Source organism: Anas platyrhynchos, chromosome 1 (genome assembly GCF_047663525.1).
Source record: "Anas platyrhynchos isolate ZD024472 breed Pekin duck chromosome 1, IASCAAS_PekinDuck_T2T, whole genome shotgun sequence".
Lineage (NCBI taxonomy): Eukaryota > Metazoa > Chordata > Aves > Anseriformes > Anatidae > Anas > Anas platyrhynchos.
Window position 1 is genome coordinate 124148885 of NC_092587.1, and position 21150 is coordinate 124170034.

The 21150-nt window shown below is 38.4% G+C and overlaps 1 protein-coding gene across 21 annotated transcripts in view; it reads left to right on the forward strand.

Annotated features, from left to right (window-relative positions):
• The window catches only part of KDM6A (lysine demethylase 6A), a 152342-nt gene that overhangs the window by 45000 nt on the left and 86192 nt on the right, over nucleotides 1-21150 (forward strand). For all 21 annotated transcript variants that reach the window (XR_011804999.1, XM_072028009.1, XM_072028018.1 and 18 more), the window contains exon 4: nucleotides 444-493. Coding sequence is in view for 20 of the 21 variants with exons in the window: in XM_072028009.1 (XP_071884110.1) it covers nucleotides 444-493 (50 nt within the window). In the remaining variant the exon portion in view is untranslated. The remainder of the gene's footprint in view (nucleotides 1-443; nucleotides 494-21150) is intronic.

A 21150-nucleotide genomic window follows, 5' to 3' on the forward strand; every position in this document is an offset into this window, starting at 1 on the left:
TACTGAATGAAAGGGCATGTGAAATTGATTTCTCTTTGTATGTCCCTCTGTACTAGTTCTTTAGAAATTACAGGACATCAGGGAGCATGGTAAATGAGCTACATGATTAAATTTTTAAATCTTAGAGCAGCTTTGTCCAGGAAGAAAATCCCAAAATTTCAAATGATTCCTTTTGTTACAGGATTCTTTAAAATATTACTTGATTTACATTTGTATGATTAATAATAAATACACTTTGGGGTTGACATCTCATAAAACAAAATTATAATCTCAAGGAATGCATTACCCACAACAGGGTACTTACTGTGGCAATGTTACTTTTATTAAACCATTTATCATTTTAATGTTGTGTATTCTGACTCTTAAGGTTTTCTATCTTTTTCTTCAAAAAAAAAAAAAAAAGGCAACAAAACAAATTCAATACTTATTTTTCTTTTCTACAGCATTATCTGCATACCAGAGGTACTACAGTTTACAATCTGACTACTGGAAGGTCTGTATATGCTGCTTTTTTTTTCTTAAACATAATGTTGTAAATGATTGAATTTCTTAAACCGATTAGTTTCAGTATGTTTGGAATATCTACCTGCAATTACTTTTTGGCATATTAATTGGGTCTTAATGGAAATGTTCATCTATGTGTACAATTCATTATAAATCTAAGTGGAAATAAATCTTCACGCCATTTGCTGAAATGACAGATCAGTTAACTTGACACATTTTAGATTTTCTTTTTATTACCCATTACTTCATTTTTTTTCTTATGTATCCAATATCTGTGTTTGCATATGAATGTTGAGAGAATCTTAACCACTTGAAAGCTGCTGTGCGGGTGTTGGACTTACAGTAGGAAAAATGTTTTCAGGTTGTGTGCTATTTTTATTAATATGTCTTTCAGTGCCTTAGAGAATGTTTTTAGGTAAGAAGGGAGGAAAAACCTGCTAGTATAGATATGTCTCTAAGTCCATGTAAAGGTATTAGGACTTTAAATAAATAAAATTTAAAAATTTCTTAGTGATACTGTGGAAAATAGGTAACATTGCTGTCTTGTCACATGGAATAATTTGAAGCTTGTTATTGAGTCACAAGTGCAGGAGAGCACATAACACAGTTGTGTGGTCTTTAGCAGATGTTCTTAAGTACATATTTCAAATAAGGACGGCTCACTCTGGAAGAACATGAGTACAGTGTATATGTAAGCATTAGGAAAACAACATTTTCAATGTTCTTTGCATTTTTTATAGGTAAAAGTATAAGTATTTTCTGAAAAATCCTTTGACATCCTTTCCCTTCTGGGAGGGTGGGAAGAGAAAGGCAGGGTAAATAACGGGTAGAAGAGTGAGCCAGCATGTGTTTCCATGTGTATGGAAGAGGGGTCCAGTCAGAGGATCCTAGAGAAATTGTTCATGTGGTCTTGTGATTGCCCTGCTCCACTAGAAATTGGTTAAGATCCATTTTTGGACTGGCGTATTTTGGAGTCAAAGTAGTTTATTTTCGGAAATAATTGTTCTGTTTTAAAACAAGTACAACAAAATTAGTATTCATATCTTCTTCTTAAATGCTCTGGGAGAGTTAAAGATTGTTGTAAATGAATGTTGGAATCTATCAGCTAATTAAATGTCTATTGTAATTGTTTCTATTGTTTGTACTCTTCCCATGTTAAGCATTTCAGAATATTTTGTGTCTTGAATTATTTTGTCTGGCTTCTATTCTTATGGCTTGCTATTAAGAGAGGTGATAGATGATGAGTAAATTATTTTCCTAACATAAGTGTGCAGGGTGAGGTATGTGAATGCATATATTTTATAGGCATGGAGTGCTTTCATATGGCTCATAACATCTGCAAGTAAAAGAAATACAAATGCCGATTGTTTTGCAGTTCCATTTCAAGAGCAAGGATGGTAGTAAAATGTGTGATCTGCGCTTGATTTGTTGAAAGCAGCAATTTCTGTTTGTATTCAATGTGCTAATACTCTAAGGTACTTGTTTGTAGCCCAAGAGTTTGACCATGCTGAGATAATCTCAAACAATTCCAGTTGCAAGCATGTGAGCATTGTCTTGATTTGACAAAAGAGTATTTTTACTTCTACAAAAAGACAGCACCATCTCTTCAAGTTGGCCTCAAGGATACTATGTTTTTTGATCTCGCTATGAGTTTCTTTACTGATACTTAGTCCTGAATTTGGTAGTTTTTCATTTTTACTTTATCAGAATTATTTTGGAGATTTTCTTGGTTTTTATCTGCATGAAAAAGAGCCTGAAAGGGACTAAAACCATTTTTCAGCTAAAACTTTTTTTTTGCTGAAAGTGCTGAAAGCCACAGGCTAACCATAATTCTTGATGGGTGATGAAGTTAGTCTGGAGTTAGCAGTGGGAAGCTGCCTGGGTTGGACCTGGAGAAAGATGTTTTCCCTCTTCCCACCTCCATCCCCTTTGCACCAAGAGGGTTTGTTTCTTGTTGTCCTTAATGTCTTGTACCTGTAAGAATGATAAGTGTATTTTTGATCACTCCATGATATGCTCTTCTTATAGACTTTTAAATTAACTTTTACAGAGATATGCAAATGCTTAAAAAAAAAAAAAACGAACTTGGATTTCCTTGGTTCGCTGCATTTTTTATTTTTTTAAGATTCTCTATTAGTTTTTTTTTTAGCTTAATTCTTTCAAGGTTAGGTGTTGTCAATTAAGCTGTTGGAATTTCTGATGGTAAAGAAAAGAGGAGAGAGAAGGGTGTGAAGAAAAGGTGGTGTTTGTGAGCTATGAGGAGAGCTGTGTGAAAGAACTGAGAAATGCATGGAGATTGCTGAATCACATGAATGTTATTATATAAGCCAGGTTTGGAACCACACAGGATCAGTCTTATGTTCTGCAGCTATTTGAATATCTGAACTTATTTAGTGTATTGCACTGCACGTTGCTATGGTTGAAGTAAGTGACCTGTATCTTTGCTTCATAAGTAGAAAATTTGTAGAAGGTTTGTGAGAGATTTTAGCTTGCGTTGGGTGTACTTTGGCCTCCTTACGTAGTGTTTTTAGACTTTGCTACTTTGGGTTTTCACTGTTGCATCAGGTTGGTAAGTGATCGTTCTTTTGATGGATTGTTCATTATATGGATTCGTTCTGCAATTTATCCTTTTTCTTTTTTTTTCTTTCAAGAAGAAAAAACATTTTTCATAGATTTTTCTAATGCTCTGAATTTTATTTTTTACCAGGTGTTTTTCTGTCTTTTCAGAATTCAGAGTGTGGGCTGTTTTGTTGTTAATTCAGGAAGCAGTTTGTTGATCCTATGGAACAAACTAAAAAAGTTCAGAAAATATATTCTGAATACAAGTTATAGTTGAAGAAGTGAAGGGATGAAAAACTGGGAAGGTGCCGTATTTTGCTATTTATCAGATCAATATTCCCTCCAGTCTGATAAAACATTTTGAAGAAGTGGTGTCTGAATGCAGAGTTTTGAAAGAGCTGGGTTGCATTATGCCACGTACTTCTTAACAGACCACTTTTATCAGTGATCTCTTTGGGCACCCACAGGGCAGTGTAAAATGTCCTACAAAATTACTGTGTGTTTTTTTTTTTTTTTTGCAGTTTTTGTTCTGCACAGACACTGTGGTGTCTTAACTGCATTAAAAAAAAAAAAGTATTTGACTTGAAATCTGGCAAAGTAAATATCTCAACTTGGATAAAAGCTGAGATAACTTAATAGAGCTCTTCAAGTACTTTTGTCAGTGTTTTTTTCTTGTCTATGCTAAAATAAATGTGCCTTCTGTGCAGTGTACTTCATTCGGATTTCTTTTTAAAACTCCCGTGTCAAAATTTTTGGGGGAGGTGAGGAGGACTGTGGGGGATGAACAGATAGGAAGGGCAGTTCAGGAGAGGGAGACAACAACTCGAGCTCCAGTTTGTAGATTTTGATGCTGCTGAGAAAAAAAGAAAGATACCAAGTGTAAGTGTCTGCCATGGTTATCAGTTTTGACATATTCTGAGGAGGAAGGATTAGAGGCTCAGTAAGGAGCAAGATATTCCTGATTTTATCCAAACGTCATGGCAGAAATCTGGCACCTGGAAAAAGTTATTTTAGTCATCTCATGTGGTTGTATTATAATGTAGTCAATCATACTGAACTCTTCTATACAGCATCTGGGTACTGGTAGGGGCTATCCTAACACAAATTTCAGTATGTGATAGAGCGACCATGCGAGCGCAAAAAATATGTGCATCTGTTGCATTGCCCTGCTTGCTTGAGGCAGAGGAAACCTTCAAAGAAAGAAACCCCACACAGATGTGGGGCTGTGAAAGATTTCAGTGCTCACTAGATGATTCCAGGGAGGGGTTTGTAGAAGAACCTGGCTGTCCTCTGCTTCCCTGAGATCTCCTCTGCTTTGACATGGTGCTGTTACTGCAGCCCTCTTTTGGTTTGATAATCGTGTTTAAAGTATGTTTACGTGGCCTTCTGCAGGTAGGTGTGTGTTCACGTGTTGTTAGTTAGCCATCGCGTACCTGTCATCGTTACAACACAAATGGTGAATAAATAAAACTTTTTGGTACGGGTACCTACTAGGTTGAGCTCCACAGGTAGCTGCAGGCTGCCAAAGTGTGGGCAAACAACGTACCTGACAAATAGGATCTTACCTGCAGGAAGCTCCTGCGTGCTGCTTCTCTGCAGTGTTCCCATAAGCTGTCTATTACTACTATCTCCATAGCTGGGGAATGCATGTATGTCTTTTTCGACAGGATTCTAATCAAATCCAAGGGCCTGTGGGCAAGTTGTGAGAAGGCACTGCTGTCACACGTGCTTCTGAGTATGTGAATTCATCACAAAGGACAGTTGTGGAGTCACGGAATAGTTTGGGTTGGATGGGACCTTTAAGATCATCAGATCCAAACCCTGCCATGAAACTGAAGGGAGGGAAGTAAGCCCCATAGGAGTTTTGTGGCAAGGTCAGGTATCAATCAGCCTTGTTCTGGAAAGCAACCATCAGGTACTCCCTGCCAGTGGTTGCTGGATATTAGGACTCCTGTCTAAATTTGAAAGTTTACCTCAGGTTGCTATCCTGCGTGCATGGCCTTCTTGATGTTTATCTCTTAAAATAAGTGATGGTTAGAAACCTGATTTTGGCAATATTTGCAAATAACAATTTCCTCTTTACTTTTTCAGTCCTTCGAAAACTGAGGAGAACCTAAAACAATGCAGAGGTTCAAAAATAAAGCACTAAAATTTTGTTTAGGAAACCCAGGAAAATGAGACTTGTGTAACTGCGTGCTTGTCATGGTAGAAGGATCTGATCCTAGTCTGTGCTGAGTTGTTGGCTTATTGCAGAAAGCAATTTTTACAGTGGTCTTTGATATGTAGCCCCACAGTGTAATTTAGTGCCAGTTAATTTTTTACAGTGCTGTTTTATAATTAAACCTATGTAGAAATGTTACAAAGGGTGTTTTATCAACCTTATGGCTAAAACACTTTTAATTAGTAGCAAGGCTTTTTTTCCCCTAAAGAAATAAAAGTAAGACCATACATGTTTGTTTTTAAATTGGACCTGCTGCTTGTCTTAAATATTCCTATATGACTTCTCATCTCTATACATTTTCCCTTTTGATAGGCCAAATGTCTTTTTTTTTGGTATGTTTTCTTAATGCTGTAAAATGGGAAAACAATTGAAAATACTTCCATGCTTTAATTTTGGATGTTTCACCATCTCTTTTTCTCCAGACTGTAAGTCCATTTCCCCCTTTATAATAGTTGGACAAAAAGCAATTACTAGACGTACTGATAACAACAAATAAGAGAACATTTTGCACCTTAGAGAGTCTGTTATAAGACAGAGCAATTTTCCATTTCATTGACTCACAACTGTTTTATTTTCTACAGTAACCTCAAAATACTAAGCACCATTTTAAGGTAGAATTCATCAAAACTTCCATTATTTTTTTTTTAATTGGCTATAAATGCTTAGTTTAATTGAAACAGTACAGTGGTATAGGATCAACAGGAATTGCTGGAGCAGACAGATTTCTGAAACGAAAGTTGGAGAAGGCAGTAGTAATATGATCTGTGAATGCTGCTTTTTATGCCTTTAGTTTTTTTCTCCTTTTTTTCTCCAGAAAGTGATTTTTTTTTTTTTTTTAATGGAATGGGTATCCCATGTAAGGAGAACGGTCTTAACAAGCTTCCCCATAAGAGTCCCAAGAGAACACAACTTTAAAATGACACACAAAGCCTTTAATATAAATGATTGCCCTGTAGCAACACAAGACATGTACAGGAGAAGCAGAAAAACAGAAACAGTCCCTTTGATCAGAGGAGATGTAATCAAAGAAGCACTTAGAAGAAGACTTAATCAGGAAAGCAAGTTTCAAAAATCCTCAGTGAAGGGGAAATTACTGAACTTCGGGGCATTGCAGAAAGAGCGGAAAGACAGGGTTGCTTGACAAAGATGGGTAAGATGAAAAACCTGCAATTCAGAATATGTTTTAAAATAAAAATAGAAATTCCAGAGAAAACAGAGAATCAGCAAGTGAAAAATGACCAAAATTAATAAAGATAATAGTGTCTCCCTTCTCAGAGTTGTTTTGTTAATATCTTATAAATGCTCTACATCTTCAAATGTCTTCTGTACTTCTTTCTGAAAATGTAAGTGTCATCAGGGCAATACAGGGAATTCAGTGATGACCAAAGACAGGTCATCATAATGGAGATAAAAAGAAAGGATAGGTGTGTTCAGGAGACTACTTCGTGGAGAGCAAAGTAGTCTGGAAATACAACCTGCGTATGGTGACAACATAATGATAATACAGAGTGGTAAGCTATTAGTCCCATTTAAAAAAAAAAAAAGGGGGGGGGGAGTCCTGAGGAGGGGAGAAGGAAAAAAAAAAAAAAAGCAAGACTTTGAGTGCAACTACGCAAATAACATGAAGAGGAAAGTGTGGCTAGAGGAAGAATCAGAGAGAGAGGGAGAATGAAAACTGTAGCCTTGATGAGAATTTGAATACAAAGAAACTGAGAAAAGTAAAAACATATACTAAGGGTACAAGCATATGTGGAGAACGGAGGAAAGTGTATATATAGAAGAATACAGGAGGGGATTGTGGGAGGTCTGCAATGAGATTTTTGCCAGCTTTCTTCCCAGCAGCAAGCCCTGTGTCATAAATTCACCGTGTACAGTGGGAGGGATTAAAAAAAAAAAAAAAACAAATCCAAGGAGGGCAATAACTGTTCAGGTAAAGGGGAGCACTGTATATCACTTCCTATCAAAGGACCAGGATGTCTGTTATTTTGAGCAAGGCAAGCAGCGTAGTGTGTGAAGCACTGACAATCACTGGGCAAGCTAGATAAGTAGAAAAATAAAAATTCATTAACTCGAGAGTGGCAGAAATTAACTTAGTGGGACTTCAGCTAGTAAAAATTAACCCTCTGGACTGAACTTGCTGGAAAGTATGTGGCAAGGGGTTGAATGCGTTAAGATGACAGATGCTTCTTTCATGAATGAAGTGATGAAGATTTTTAATGTACATGCCTTTTTCTGCAGCTGTTGACAAGAGATTTCTGTCACATGAGAAAGGGGCTTTACAGGAAACAAGGAAAGAAGTATCTAGCAAGTGCAAAAGTATTTTACTGATCATGGAATCGCAGGATCATTCAGGTTGGAAGAGACCTCCAAGATCATCGAGTCCAACCTCTGACCTAACACTAGCCAGCCCTCCACTAAACCATATCCCTAATCTCTACATCTAAACGTCTTTTAGAGACCTCCAGGGATGGTGACTCCACCACTTCCCTGGGCAGCCTGTTCCAATGCCTCACAGCCCTCTCAGTAAAGAAGTTCTTCCTAACATCCAACCTAAAACTCCCCTGGTGCAACTTAAGCCCATTCCCCCTCGTCCTGTCACCAGGCACGTGGGAGAACAGGCCAACCCCCCCCTCGCTACAGCCTCCTTTAAGGTATCTGTAGAGAGTGATAAGGTCGCCCCTGAGCCTCCTTTTCTCCAGGCTGAACAAGCCCAGCTCCCTCAGCCGCTCCTCGTAGGACTTGTTCTCCAGGCCCCTCACCAGCTTCGTCGCCCTTCTCTGGACCTGCTCAAGCACCTCGATGTCCTTCTTGTAGCGAGGGGCCCAAAACTGAACACAGTACTCGAGGTGCGGCCTCACCAGAGCCGAGTACAGGGGGACGATCACTTCCCTAGCCCTGCTGGCCACACTGCTTATACGAGCCAGGATGCTGTGACTGGCGCACGCTTTGTTGGGTTAAAAACTGACTGGGTAGATGGGCCCAAAGAGTTGTGGTGAATGGAGTCAAATCCAGTTGGAAGCCAGTCACTAGTGGTGTCCCCCAGGGCTCGGTGCTGGGGCCAGTCCTCTTTAATATCTTCATCGATGATCTGGATGAGGGGATCAAGTGCACCCTTAGTAAGTTTGCAGATGATATTATGGTATGAGGTATGCTGAATTGAAAGACTACATTTATAAACTGTGCACCATATAATCTCTGTCTTGTGTCAAAATACTACATGTAGATACTCAAAATACTAGATTTCTTTGGTGACACTGTAAATCAGGTTATTTCAGCGTCCCATGGGTGTAATCATTTACTTTGATGGCTCTAAGATTTTAGACTGGGATTCTTAAATGCAAACTGAGTTTACGAAGGCTAACTAGAATTCTGTCTTAAGGGTAGGAAGAATTATGTGTATGCTTCCAAAATATTTCAGAGAAAATGATGAATAAATAAGGAGAATCTCTGGAATGCTGGAAAGGTAATGATGGTTTTATTACCAATAATGTATTGTCATCTATAAAATAAACAGAAAATAGAGCCAATGAATAAGTGTATTTGGGTTTCACGAAAAAAATCTTTTAATATTGAATGCTAAAAATAAAAGTTATCTCTTGTAAAGCAGAGTTGAGAGAAGTGTATGTATTTTTTCATAAAATGTGTTGTTAAATGAATGACACCTAGAAAGATTAAAAAGAAAATGTGTTGCATTTCACGCTGTTAATTAGAGACTAAAGCACAACTGATCACTATTTTAGAAAAGATGATACATTTATCTAGATACTTCTTAAGTGGTAATGCATCTTAGGAGTTACGTCTTTGGGGGGTGTTTTTTCTGTTTTATAGTGGGTTTGTGTGAAATTGTCCCTCTGCTAGCAAAAACATTGAATTCTCGGGTAGTTCCATGCCAGAGAAAGAAGTGGACACTGTTTTTTCACTGTTCTTAATGCAGACAAATAATGCAGCATGTCCAATTTTGTGTAAAGTAAAATTGTACAAGGCCCTGATAATTAACATGCATATTAACTGGTTTATGCAACAGGAATGACGAGCACGCATGTTGCCTCAGCTCGAAAGGAATCAAGAGTAGGTGTAAAATCTGAAAAAGAATGAGATCAGCCAATTTAACTAATAAATTTTGACATGTTACTTTTGACCTCCAGATAAATCTGATAAATTGCCCCGTCATTCAATACTGAGGAATCCTCTTTTGCACGTACAAGCCATTTACCTGTTTGGGTCACAACAAATATTAGTTCCTTCATGGAGCATGTATGTTGCTCTTTCTTTGAAATATTTTGCCATTGCACAAAATAATAATAAAGAAATTATTTCCAGATCTGCAGTTCTGAATTTTTGTAATGCATATTCATTTATTAAATCACTAATCCTTTTTAATCAATGGATCTATGAGGACTGATGAAACTCTAGCAAATCTGTAACTTTCTTGGAATGTTAATGGTGGAAGAGGAGTGAGAAACTTTGCTTGAGTCAGGAGAGGGAGAAGACAAAATGGTATCTCAGAGTAAACCCTGCTCCTCCTACCCCCAACATGGTATCTGTTTCCAAATGATATTCATAACATTTTTCTAATGTTGATGCTTCACTCTGGAAATTCATTAGGAATGCAGTTACCCTCTGCATGTGTGATCCGTGTCTAGAAGTGCAAATATTCTGGGTGGAAATGATGTAAGTACCATCAGGGTTGATGGGAAAGTCCTTTCAGTAAAGCTTTTCATGCATATGTTGAATTTTCCTATCACAAAACTTTTCCTTTGTGCATAAAAAAAAGCTGTCATCCTTCATCTACTGATAGTTAGAATAATAGCATGCTTCCTTTCTCCAGTCCCTGTGATGAGAATGTAGGATGCTAAAATACAAGGCATACTGTAGTGTGGCAGTGAAGAAACTCATCAATTTTGATTGCTTGGAGAGAGGCATATTTAACAGAGTAGAACAGTTCTGACTTGAATGGAGGACAAATCTTCCGTAGGCGAGGAAATTATTTGACTGTTAACTGTATTGACAATGGCTGTGATGCTTGCCATTTCCAAAGTATCCTGTCGCTTGCAGATACCACAGAAATGGTACAATTCCTTCATTTTCCATGTGATTGCTTTTAAGTTGCATAGAAAAGGTAAAAACAAAACACGCCACACTTCTTACTCGTGTTTTGTAGATTCATGTTTGATCATAAGCTCTAAGTAGATACAATGGCTCAGTAACGAATGGCATTTGGTTTCTTTGGAAATTGACCTTTAAAACTTTTACTCATTTTTCTTTAAGAGATGAAATATTTCCTTAGTTTTAAAAACTTTTATTTTGCAAAGTTGTTGTTTCTTAATTTGCTCTCTCCAGGACTGACATTTCAGTTCTGATTTTTCTTATACGGCTGCTGAAAGCATTCTGCTGCATTTGATGCAACATTACCTTGGTGATATTTCTGCCCCTTGGTTTCCTCCTTTTCCCAGGGATACAGCCCCAGTGTTCTCTCTTCTTTGGGGGTGAGGGCGGAGTGATGGAAGTGCAGGGGAATCTAGTGCAATAGATGGAGAAGGTAACAGGTGGGAGGATGGGGAGATGCAGAGCTTGGGGTCTCTTCCTTAAAGAGCCTGTGAGTAGCTTAGGTGAGGCTTATTAGCCCATCCTTTGAAGAAAAGGCAAGTAATCTGAAATGGTTTTAGAGTTGTTTGATTGCGGCTGTGCTCCACTTTGTGAAGCAGCATTACAAGGATTAATATTTAGAGAAGAAATAGAAATCAGTTCTGCCTCTGGTGTTTACTTGCATGAAGGTTCAGCAAGAATTACTCTTATCGTGTCTGATTGCCTTCATGGAGTGTCTCAAGTGAGATCAATGCTGAAACTGCTGAGACGAAAACTTACCTTCTGAGTGCCCTCCTTGAAGGGAGAGCCAGGTATTGAGAAGTTCCTGGAGATTCAAAAGCTAGAACACAGCAACAGAAAGCAAAACAAGACCTTTGAGTCTAGATATTTTCAAGCAAAAGTATTTTAAACTGTGTGCTGAGAATGTCTGCGGCCTTCTAGAAAACTTGATTGTCTGTTCTTAATGTAGCTTGCAAAGTTATAGTAAGCAGATAGGGGTTTGTTGGTATTCAGAAGAACCTGGGACTGTCAACCGTACCACATTTCTGGGCTGCTGTATTCAAATAATTTGCATTTAATTCCTAAGTGTCATTTTGCTTTGTACAACTGATTGGTCACTGCATTATTTTTTTCATCTAATTTGCCAGAGGAGTAAGACTGAGAGGTCCAACATCCCAGGTATGGGAGAAACAGCTGTCAGTTAGGGAACTTTCACTCTGTTTTCTTCTCTCCCAGCCCTTTCTTTTTGCTGCAAGACTGGAAGGTTCCTCAGTTAAATTTTATCTGGTAATACCAGCCAAAATGAATGTTCCTGGCTCACTCATTCAGTCTTCCTTTCTTGGTTAGATTTTTAGTTAGTGTTTTTTCTGTCTGTGTAGGCCTATCACATAGGAATTATTCTAGCTGTTTCTCTCTAAATTCTCATGGTCATCAGAAAGACAGCACTAAAACTGTAGTAACAGATACAGTTGCTACACCAATACTGCGGAACGTGTTTTTTAAAGGATTTGAGGTTTTTGTTGGCTTTTTTCTTTTCTTCTCCTCCCCTCCCAGGCAGTGGAATTAGGATCCATTTCATAAATTTATCTGTTGGGCTCTGGTTCTTGTGACCAGAAACAAATCCATTGCCAGCTATCTTAAAGATGTGATCAGAACTTTGTGAACTCTTTTTGAAACTAAGCAAGCTGAAAAACTTGGTGCCTATCCTGGTAAAAAGTGGAGAAGACGAGATGGATCAAACAGCATCCAGTAAAGTGTTTTGTTTTTTTGTCTTGTCTGTCCATTGTCTGCACAAAACAAAAGGGGGAGGGGGCAGTCATTTTTGCAGTGAACTTGATCTTTATTTTTGGAAAAGAAAGAGGAACATAAACTGATCATCATTCCTAATTACCCTTTTCATTAGAACTAAGGGAAGGAATTCTGTGGTGGTTGCAACGAAAGGGGAATCTCTTCAAACAGGACTGGTGGTGACGGTGATGTTTTCTGTTCTGTTTTCAACTGATCTGCTGCAGGAAATACATTATTACTGCATCTTCTGGAAGTTCTCATATCGCTGGTTTTATAGAAAGTTTCATCAGTTTTGCGGACTGCTGCAGACTTGCAGCGTTTTAATGATTTCAAAAAGCAGCTGGACAAATTCAGGGAAGAAAAATCCATTAAGAGCAATTAAATATGAAGACATTTTGTCTGGCTTTAGAAACCTCTGAACCACAAATCACTGGAGGTTGGGAGGGTATTCTTGGGAAGGGAAGGCTTAAAGCAATAATAGAAAATGAATGAAGTTACTCTTAGCAGTAACTCAGCAACATTTTAAAAGTTAAATGTTACTGCTGGATTTTTTTTTTTGAAAACCGCCCCCTCACCCCACAAGATCACCTACTTAGAGTTATGTTTCCATTTGGTGACATACTCTTCACATTTTGGAGAGCAAGGATGATTTTCTGGTGAAATGCAATCACGGGATGATGTCTAGAACAGAATTACTCTGTGGAGCTATACAAAAATTTCAGCACACTTTATCCCGTCCTTTCTCAGAAATACATAAAAATATAATAACACAAATGAAATCATCCATCCAGTTCATAATGGAGCATTATAACTCTGTCTCAGTTCTGTTTCTGATCTCAAAATTTAGGCAAACAGAGCCCTCTGTCTGTGTGGAGCTTGTGAATAAGCTCGGAAGAAAAGGTCCTTTTGAAAGCACTTCCATTTCACTATTTTCAGACAATATATATTTCAGAGAAATGTCAGCCTTTTGCTTTCTAAAGTTTCTTCCTTGTGCATTGATGTCAAAAGCATTCAAAAGCGTTCCTTAGGAGTCTCTCCTGGATCATGATGGCTATAACACTGGATTTTATAGAAAGAGGACATACAGTTACTTCTTGCTGGAGAATATTTCTGAGCTGGGCTTTGAGGAAAGGGAAGACTGAAGCAAAACAGATGCTGAATGTTGTTTCTGAGATCAAGATAAACCTGGGTGACAAATAGTTTTGAACTGAGAATGAGGATCAAGAGCAGCCTTGGAAAAATAATGCAAAAGAAAAATGCCTCAAAAAAAAACAAAACACAAATAATATATATATATATTTTATATGCTATTTTCAGTGCTTTTGATAATTGTGGTATTTGACACAGACATGCAGCTTCAAATTCGTGTGACGTCTTTCCATGTTCCCTGTCCACTAACCTCTCTAAACATTCATTTTATCTCCTCTTGGGATTCTAGGGTTGTTTATTTTATTTTATTTTATTTTATTTTATTTTATTTTATTTTATTTTATTTTATTTTATTTTATTTTATTTTATTTTATTTTATTTTATTTTATTTTTTCTCTTCAGTCTTAACAGCATGTAACTACAAACTAGGAGATGTATCTTGAGATATTTTTGTTTCAGGCTCAGGGGGAAGGTGCCAGGGATATGACTTTCCCTTGTTCTTTGGCTGGAACACAGTGAATCACAGAGGTATTGGAGCACTGTCTTGAAGCACTGCTCATGGTAACTCATTTATTAGCTAAAACAAAGTAGCTGGCAGTTTTGTAATTGTTGGGAAGAATGTGATCTGCCACGTTGACAAAGGAGTACTTTGTCCTAAGTTGAACAAAATCTTCTGTCTCCGTGCTGTGTCGGTCAAGTGTGAGATGAGCAGCAATTCGCTGGACTGGGCTATCAAACCCAGAAGCATGGTACTTCTGGGTCAGGTTGGTAGGCTTCATGTTTAGGAATGGTGAGTGACCGTGTACAAGAATCAGGCACAGAACTCTGAATGGAGGTGAATTACACAAAATACTCATGAAGTCCTAAAGTGAAGTTAAACAAAGTTCTTGGTATAGTAACTCCCACTTCATTTAAATGGAAGTAAGCCAATTAGGACCTTCTACCTTATTCCTTTCACCCCATGCACATCACATAGGCAGAGTTTTCTAATTCTTAGGGCTTGGGTAGGCAAAGGAGGCTGAAACAGTGTGTTAGGCTGAGGATGCCCTTTGCTTTACTGAACAGGATCTGAATTTTCGACGTGATAAATCTATTTATTGGAGGCCAATCTTAGTGAAGGCACTAACAGGTTTAAAAATGATTGAGTGGTATAGCTAGCATTCTGTGAAATCATAAGAGAAGTTGAGAAGTGCAATCTATCTACCCACTGATGCAGAATAAGGTATTTAATTACCATGTTAACCAACAAAATATGGCATGGACTTCCTAAAGCAGAATTGCTGTGGATGTTTTTGCTTAAGAAAAGGATCAAGTATAATGCCGAGAGCATGTTAAAAATAACACGTTCCACAAGACTTCTTGTCTTAAAAGTGTCCATAAGGCATCAAATACAAGCTAGACATTCCAGCAAATGAGCTCTTAATTCTCCCTTTCTTCATGGCAAAAACTGATCTGGAAAAGACTTGTTTAGGGTCCCTGTCTGTGATATTTGCTGTCTGTGAGATCAAGCCTTTCAGTGCCCTTTGTCTGTCTCCAAGGAGTTAATTTTATTTGACAGAACGGGATAGTTCAGTTGGAAGGGGCCTTCAGAAATCACCAAATCCAGCTGCCTGAGCACTTCAGGCCTAACTAAAAGCACATTACTGAGGGCATTGTCCATTTGTCTTGTGAACAGTGACCCGGCACGAGGCATTGGCCATCTCTCTAGGAAGCCCATTCTGGTGTTTGACCACCCTGACAGTAAATACATTTTTCCTTGTGTTTGCTCAGATCCTCCCCTGGCCCAGTTCATCACCCAGCATAGCATGAACCTGTTCAACTCACAGCTGGACAATTTGTCTGGAAGGATGCTGTGAGGGATGGTATCAAAGGCCTTAGTAAAATTTGGGAAGATCATGTCCACCAACTTCCCTTCATCCACTGTGTGGGTGAGTGTGTTTTAGAAGGAGTTCAAATTGCTAAGGCAGGACTTTCCCTTCATGAGCCCATGTTGGCTATTCCTGATAACAGCTTTATTCTTTAAATGCCTTTCAGTGGCACCTGGGATAATCTTCTCTATAACCTTTTCAGGTACTGAGGTTAGACTAGCAGGTTGCTGGCTTCCTGGGTCTTCTCTGGTGCCCTTCTTGTAGATAAACCGATTTAACATTGGTACTGCACTGATGGTGGGAATTCTTCCTAGCAGACCAGTACTAAACACTTAATGAATTCACGTAATCTTCACGTTGTAGTGTTCGTTCTCTTGTACATTTGAGAGAGGTTTCTTCCTAGGTTAAGAAATGTACAGTCTTTTAAGTGCATTGATAACTTCCAGATTGAATATTTATGCCTGTCTGTGTTGAGATCTACTAACCACAAGCCATGATTGCATAGATTAATGAAGCTGTCCACATAATTCTCTTCATACAATAGAAGTATCTTTGTCTCTCTGTGGGTACTAATTTACTTCATTTTTGATACCTGCAATTAGAGAATGATTTTGTTTATGGAAATTCCATTGTAGTAGATAATTGGACCTTAAGAGAATGTGTAAATAAAATAAACAAAGTTTTCCTTGAGAATGTTACTTTTAAGTTAGAAGGTCAGCAGATACTGCATACATTGGAGAGGAATCACTTTTTCAAAAAAAGATGAAAAGTGGCATACAGAATATAGATTTAAGCAGTCCTTCATGTTCTCTGAAGTAATAGAAAATTGTTGTCTATTGTGTCTTTAAGGGGGAAAATATCCTTTGATCTTGATTAAATCTAATTGACGTACATTAGACAGTGTCTTACAGAGGAGTTTGGGGCTGGCATTAAACATTTTTTATGACTTTGAAGTGAAAGTGAATATCAGTATTCCAAAATAGAAAGTAAATCTTAGATATTGAATGCTGGAATATCTGAAGTACCAAAACCAAACCAAAACAAAAGCATTGGTTACAGAGAAGCAGGTGGGATTTCATGGGGTATGCTGAGATTTTTAAATGGAAGGAGTATTTAAAACTATTTATATACACTTAACTCATGTATACATCACTGATGATGTTCAAGAAACAGACCTGAGTATCAGAAGTAAAGAGTATGAGGAAAAGTTAGAGGCTAAACAAAATATTCAATTTAATAAAGAATAATATAGAAGACTGTACTGGAAAGCATGCTATTATATAAAAGGTAAGTATAGTTCATCTTGACATTTTGCTAGAATCTAATCATCCTCCTCTCAAACAGAGAACAGCAGAATGAAATTTCAGACAAATGATAAAAGTGTATCCGAGAACTATTTGCAGAGGAGACAGGAAGGAGGATGAATCAACATGCATGATGTATAGGGGTTAGAAAGGGATTCTGCAGACTTTTAGTACAAGAGTAAGGGGGTATCCGCGCACACTGAGGAGAAGCTATTTTAGCGTAAAATTAATTTGTGGAACTCAACTTAGCAAGGTATCTTTAAATAAGAGCTCCCTAGAGTCATATAAAAGGATGTCAAATTAATGCAGAGGAGGAGAAAATCCCCATAATAAAAAATTGGTTAATTGGCCCTCTTCTTCTGTCCTTTCTTCCCTTTTCCTTCAGGCTATCGGGTAACTATGTAAGTAATCAAGTTTAGCAATAAACTGCCCCAGAAGAAAAGATTTTAAAGCTAACAACTTTGAGAGGTTTCCCGTAAGTTATCCTCAGAGGAAAAGGTAGTCAGAATTAAGAAAGACTAGTGGACTCCTTCTTCAAGACAGTTGTGATGTTCCTGTTAGCAGCTTTTCAGAGTTGATTTTCCAGAAGGTAAATGATTGGAAGTAATTTAAGCAGTATCAGACACAGCAGCGGTGATGTAACAGTAAGAAGAGGGATTAGTTGAGGGAAAGAAGGCTGACTTCTGGAGGAAATGAAGAAAGAGCTAAGTAGTGCAGCAAAGAATTAGCAAAGGAGATAACGGAGAGTGAAGGAAGTGTCCTATCATTTGGCTTGTTTGTATTTTTTGGTGTTGTTTGTTTTGTCCTCAGAAATTGAAGGCTCTTAAACTCACTAGCATATATATTCACCGAGTAGGCTGAAAATTTACTGATGTACGGTTTTCTGCCGAGAAATGATGATTTGATGGAATTGAAGTATTCTGTGGGAATGGTTGGTGGGCTGCCCAGCTGCTTTGCCTCGCTCTTGGCTGCTGGCCATCTTGTCTGCTCCCCCAGCTGCCTGTCATGCGGGCCTGCTGGCTCGTCTGTTGGATCCTATTTTAAGTATTTGTACATTCTAACAAATAAAACGGCAAATCACCAATTAGAACACCAATTAGCGATTACTATTAAACCATCTACTGTCTTAATTAGAAAATCATTTTCAGTAATAATTGATTGATACCTAACTAGCAACCATTAATCAATGATCTTACATTTCATTGCTTAAAATGATTAAATCTTAAAAATTACACCTTCTTATTTTACTATTTGATATATTAATACATAAAATATCTATCCAAAACATGCTATCCACTTAAATTTTCCATTTTTAAATGTCAGTGACTAATGTTAAAAAAAAAAAAAAAGAGTCAAGGTTGAAACAAGGAGTGAAATTTTATTCGTAAAGCTGATACTCAGAATTTTGTTCCAAGTGTGGGATTTTGTTCAGTTTGCAGTTTATAGAACAAACTGTTTTTAACTAGAGCTAACGAAGCCTGGGTAATGACAGGCTTGTGTCTGCTGTCCTTTAGCACCTCCTGTCCTTCCTTTTCCCACGTCTCTTTGTAAGCACACATGAGCTGGAATTCCTCTGGTTGTCCCGGTGAAGCATCCCGAATGACATCTTTTCCCCATCGACATCTTTGCTGGGCAAGATAAGCACACACTTGCTCTAAATTTGTGCTGATGGGCTAAGTCTGTCTTCCCAAAGAAGGGAAACTGAATTTTGACTGCTTTCTAAAAGCAGACCTTGCTTTGGAGGCTCTTTTCTGTGTCCAGTAACTATTTTCTGTGACATTTCCCAAACCTTTCACCTTTGGGTCATCTTGCTTTTGATGAAATTCATTCGAAGGCATCTAATAGGTGCAAGAGTTATTCAGCTGGAAAGAAGAACATACAAGTAGCAACTCTATTCTTAGTGAATTTAGTAAAAAAAAATAAAATAAAATAATAATTTAAAATTTCCCATTAAAGTGTGTTCTGCTCAGTGCAGCGTGACTTAAGATTCAAGTGAGCAACCATGGACAATTCTGTGGCTGTTTTCCTTTTCTGTTTTTTTACCGGTTTCCATGCATGTATTTGTATCACTTTGTAGTCATTCCTGCCTCGTTAGATTCAGTTTGTCCACTCCCATTTTATGTGGAGTGCCTCAGGTAGAGCAGCTGTATAATTAATGATTTTCAGTGTTTTTTTTTTTTTTTTTTTTTTCCCAACACAGTAGTGATTCTCCAGCAGTGAGAAGCTGACAGGGAAATAATGGTGCTACTTGTAAGCTCAGTGGGACTCCTACCTTTGCTGGAAAAGGGTGGAAAAAATGGCAAATGAAGAACGCAAAATTCCATGCTAGTTGTTCTGTTTGAAATGTTTTGAAGATGATGGGTAGAAATAGTGATGATCTTGTACTATATAAAAGGGAATAAAACATTGTAGAAATACTGTTCAAACGTCATCTTCAAAAAAAAAAAAAAAAAGGTGTTGCAGTAATACACGAATAAGCGTTACTTTCAGAATCACCAAATATTTGAGGTTGGCAGGGACCCCTGGAGGCCCCCTGCTCCAAGCAGGGCCACCCAGAGCAGGCTACCCAGGGCCAGGCCCAGGCCCAGGCGGAGATCCCCAAGGAGGAGCCCCCCCAGCTCTCTGGGCAGCCTGTGCCAGGGCTCCTCACCCGCACAGCACAGAAGTGCTGCCTGCTGCTCAGAGGAAGCCTCCTGGGCTCCACTTTGTGCCCACTGCCTCTTGTACTGGTGCTGGGCACCACTGAAAAGGGCCTGGCTCCGTCCTCTTTGCTCCCTCCTATTTATGAGATCCCCCTGAGCCCCCTCTGAACAGCCCCAGCTCTCTCAGCCTCTTCCCCACAGGAGAGGTGCTCCAGTCCCTCTATCATCTTTGTGGTGGCCCTGCACTGCACTCTCTCCAGTATGACCATGGCTGTCTTGTACTGGGGAGCCCAGGGGTGGTCTCACCAGGGCTGACCAGAGGGGAAGGATCACCTCCCTCCACCTGCTGGCAATACTTTGCCCAACGCAGCCCAGGATACTGTTGAGACACATTCTAAGACTTAGTAAAGAGAGGAAAAAAAAAAAGATTTTAAATGTTTTTATTATTATTTTCTTCTTCTTCTTAAGAATCAGAAGTGCTTTTCTGTGGAAGAACTGTTCGGCTACCAGTTGTTGGTCATGGTTCCTGAAACAAAGATTGGCAGCTGAACTTACTGATTCATGAAACTTGGTTTTATTACCCTTGAGTGAAGTGTTTAGTCTGTCATACTTCTTGTGTGTGGACCATTTCCTTAACTGGTGAAGTGTATAGCTGGAGATGCTAAGGAATGGACAAAAAAAAAAGAAAGACAATAACCCTTGAGTCGTGATGATGGTTTACTTAAAATACTCATTAGGCTCAGGTTTTACACAAGTAACTTGGCACTTGTGTTTGAGTTTCTCATGTGATGTGTAATTTTTGATTTAAGTTTACTTAAAGCTCACTTTTATGTAAATCAGTGGCAACCTTTTATTTAATTTTTGAAAACCCTCTGTGGTTGCCTTGTCTTTCGTATTTGGAAAAAAAATTAGTATTTTTATTGAAATAGGGAAGATAATTTGGCCACCTTTCTTCTACAGGTATTGGGTGTATTTTAGCAGTACTTACTCTGAAAAGATAAACTTAGAGATGAGATGGAAATTCCTTTGTAGTTGTTTACCAAGATGTTAAATGAATTAATTTGTTACAAATGCCAGACTATATTTGTCACAGGAATAATGATGTTTATATATTAATTGCTTTCATGTTGCAGCTGAGTTGAGCAGGCTCGTGCCCATTAACAGTTTCAGACTGTTGTGATCAATGCTCAGTAAGCAGGGTCTTGCCAGATGTATCTTATACAGGTGTAATTTAAAGATCCTGTATAAATGTAATGGATTTCAAGGTACTAAAAATTTTCTTAAAGGCCTTGAATAAGCGGAAGCTAATGCTGCTCATTTGTAGTGCACCACTTGCAGGGACCTAGTGCTTTTGCAGATGCTGGGAATACAGAGAACCTGTAGATGGGTAGCTCTCATTTATATTTGTACAAACACGAAAAAAAGAAATCATTTGAACCCTCCCCTCTTCCTCCCAAATAGTTTGCAACTGCTAGAGCTTGTCAGCTCCCACAGGGCCATAGCTGTTCATGCGTGAGAGCCTGAGTGGAATTTTTATGCAGTAGGTGCTCTCCGGGGAATTGTTACTATACACTGAGTAGTGTCAGGAGGAAATATTAGGGACAAGAGTGTCAAAACTTCATCTTTATTTATTTATTTATTTATTTTAGTAAATAAATAAGCATTCTTATATTTGAACAGAAATGTTTTGCTTTGAACACGTGGCTGACACACCCTGTGGCCCCAGGACATAGCCCCAGCTGTCCAGCCCCCTTGTTGTCCCAGTTAGGTTTTCTGAGGTGCTGTGGGCCGGGCTCGACCGGGATTTGAAGTGGCCTTCAGAGTCCTGCTGGAGGCAATTTTAATGTGTCATCAAAGGCTTCGATTCCTGGCAATAGTAAGGGAATGGAAAGTAGTGACTGGTCTTATGAAGGGTGCTGACCTTCATCTCTTTCAGCACTCTTCCTTCATACTGCCACCAACTGTGTGGGAAGTTTCTTGCTCCAGTTATGCTTTTTATTTATTTTAGTATGCTAGGATGTACTCTTGAG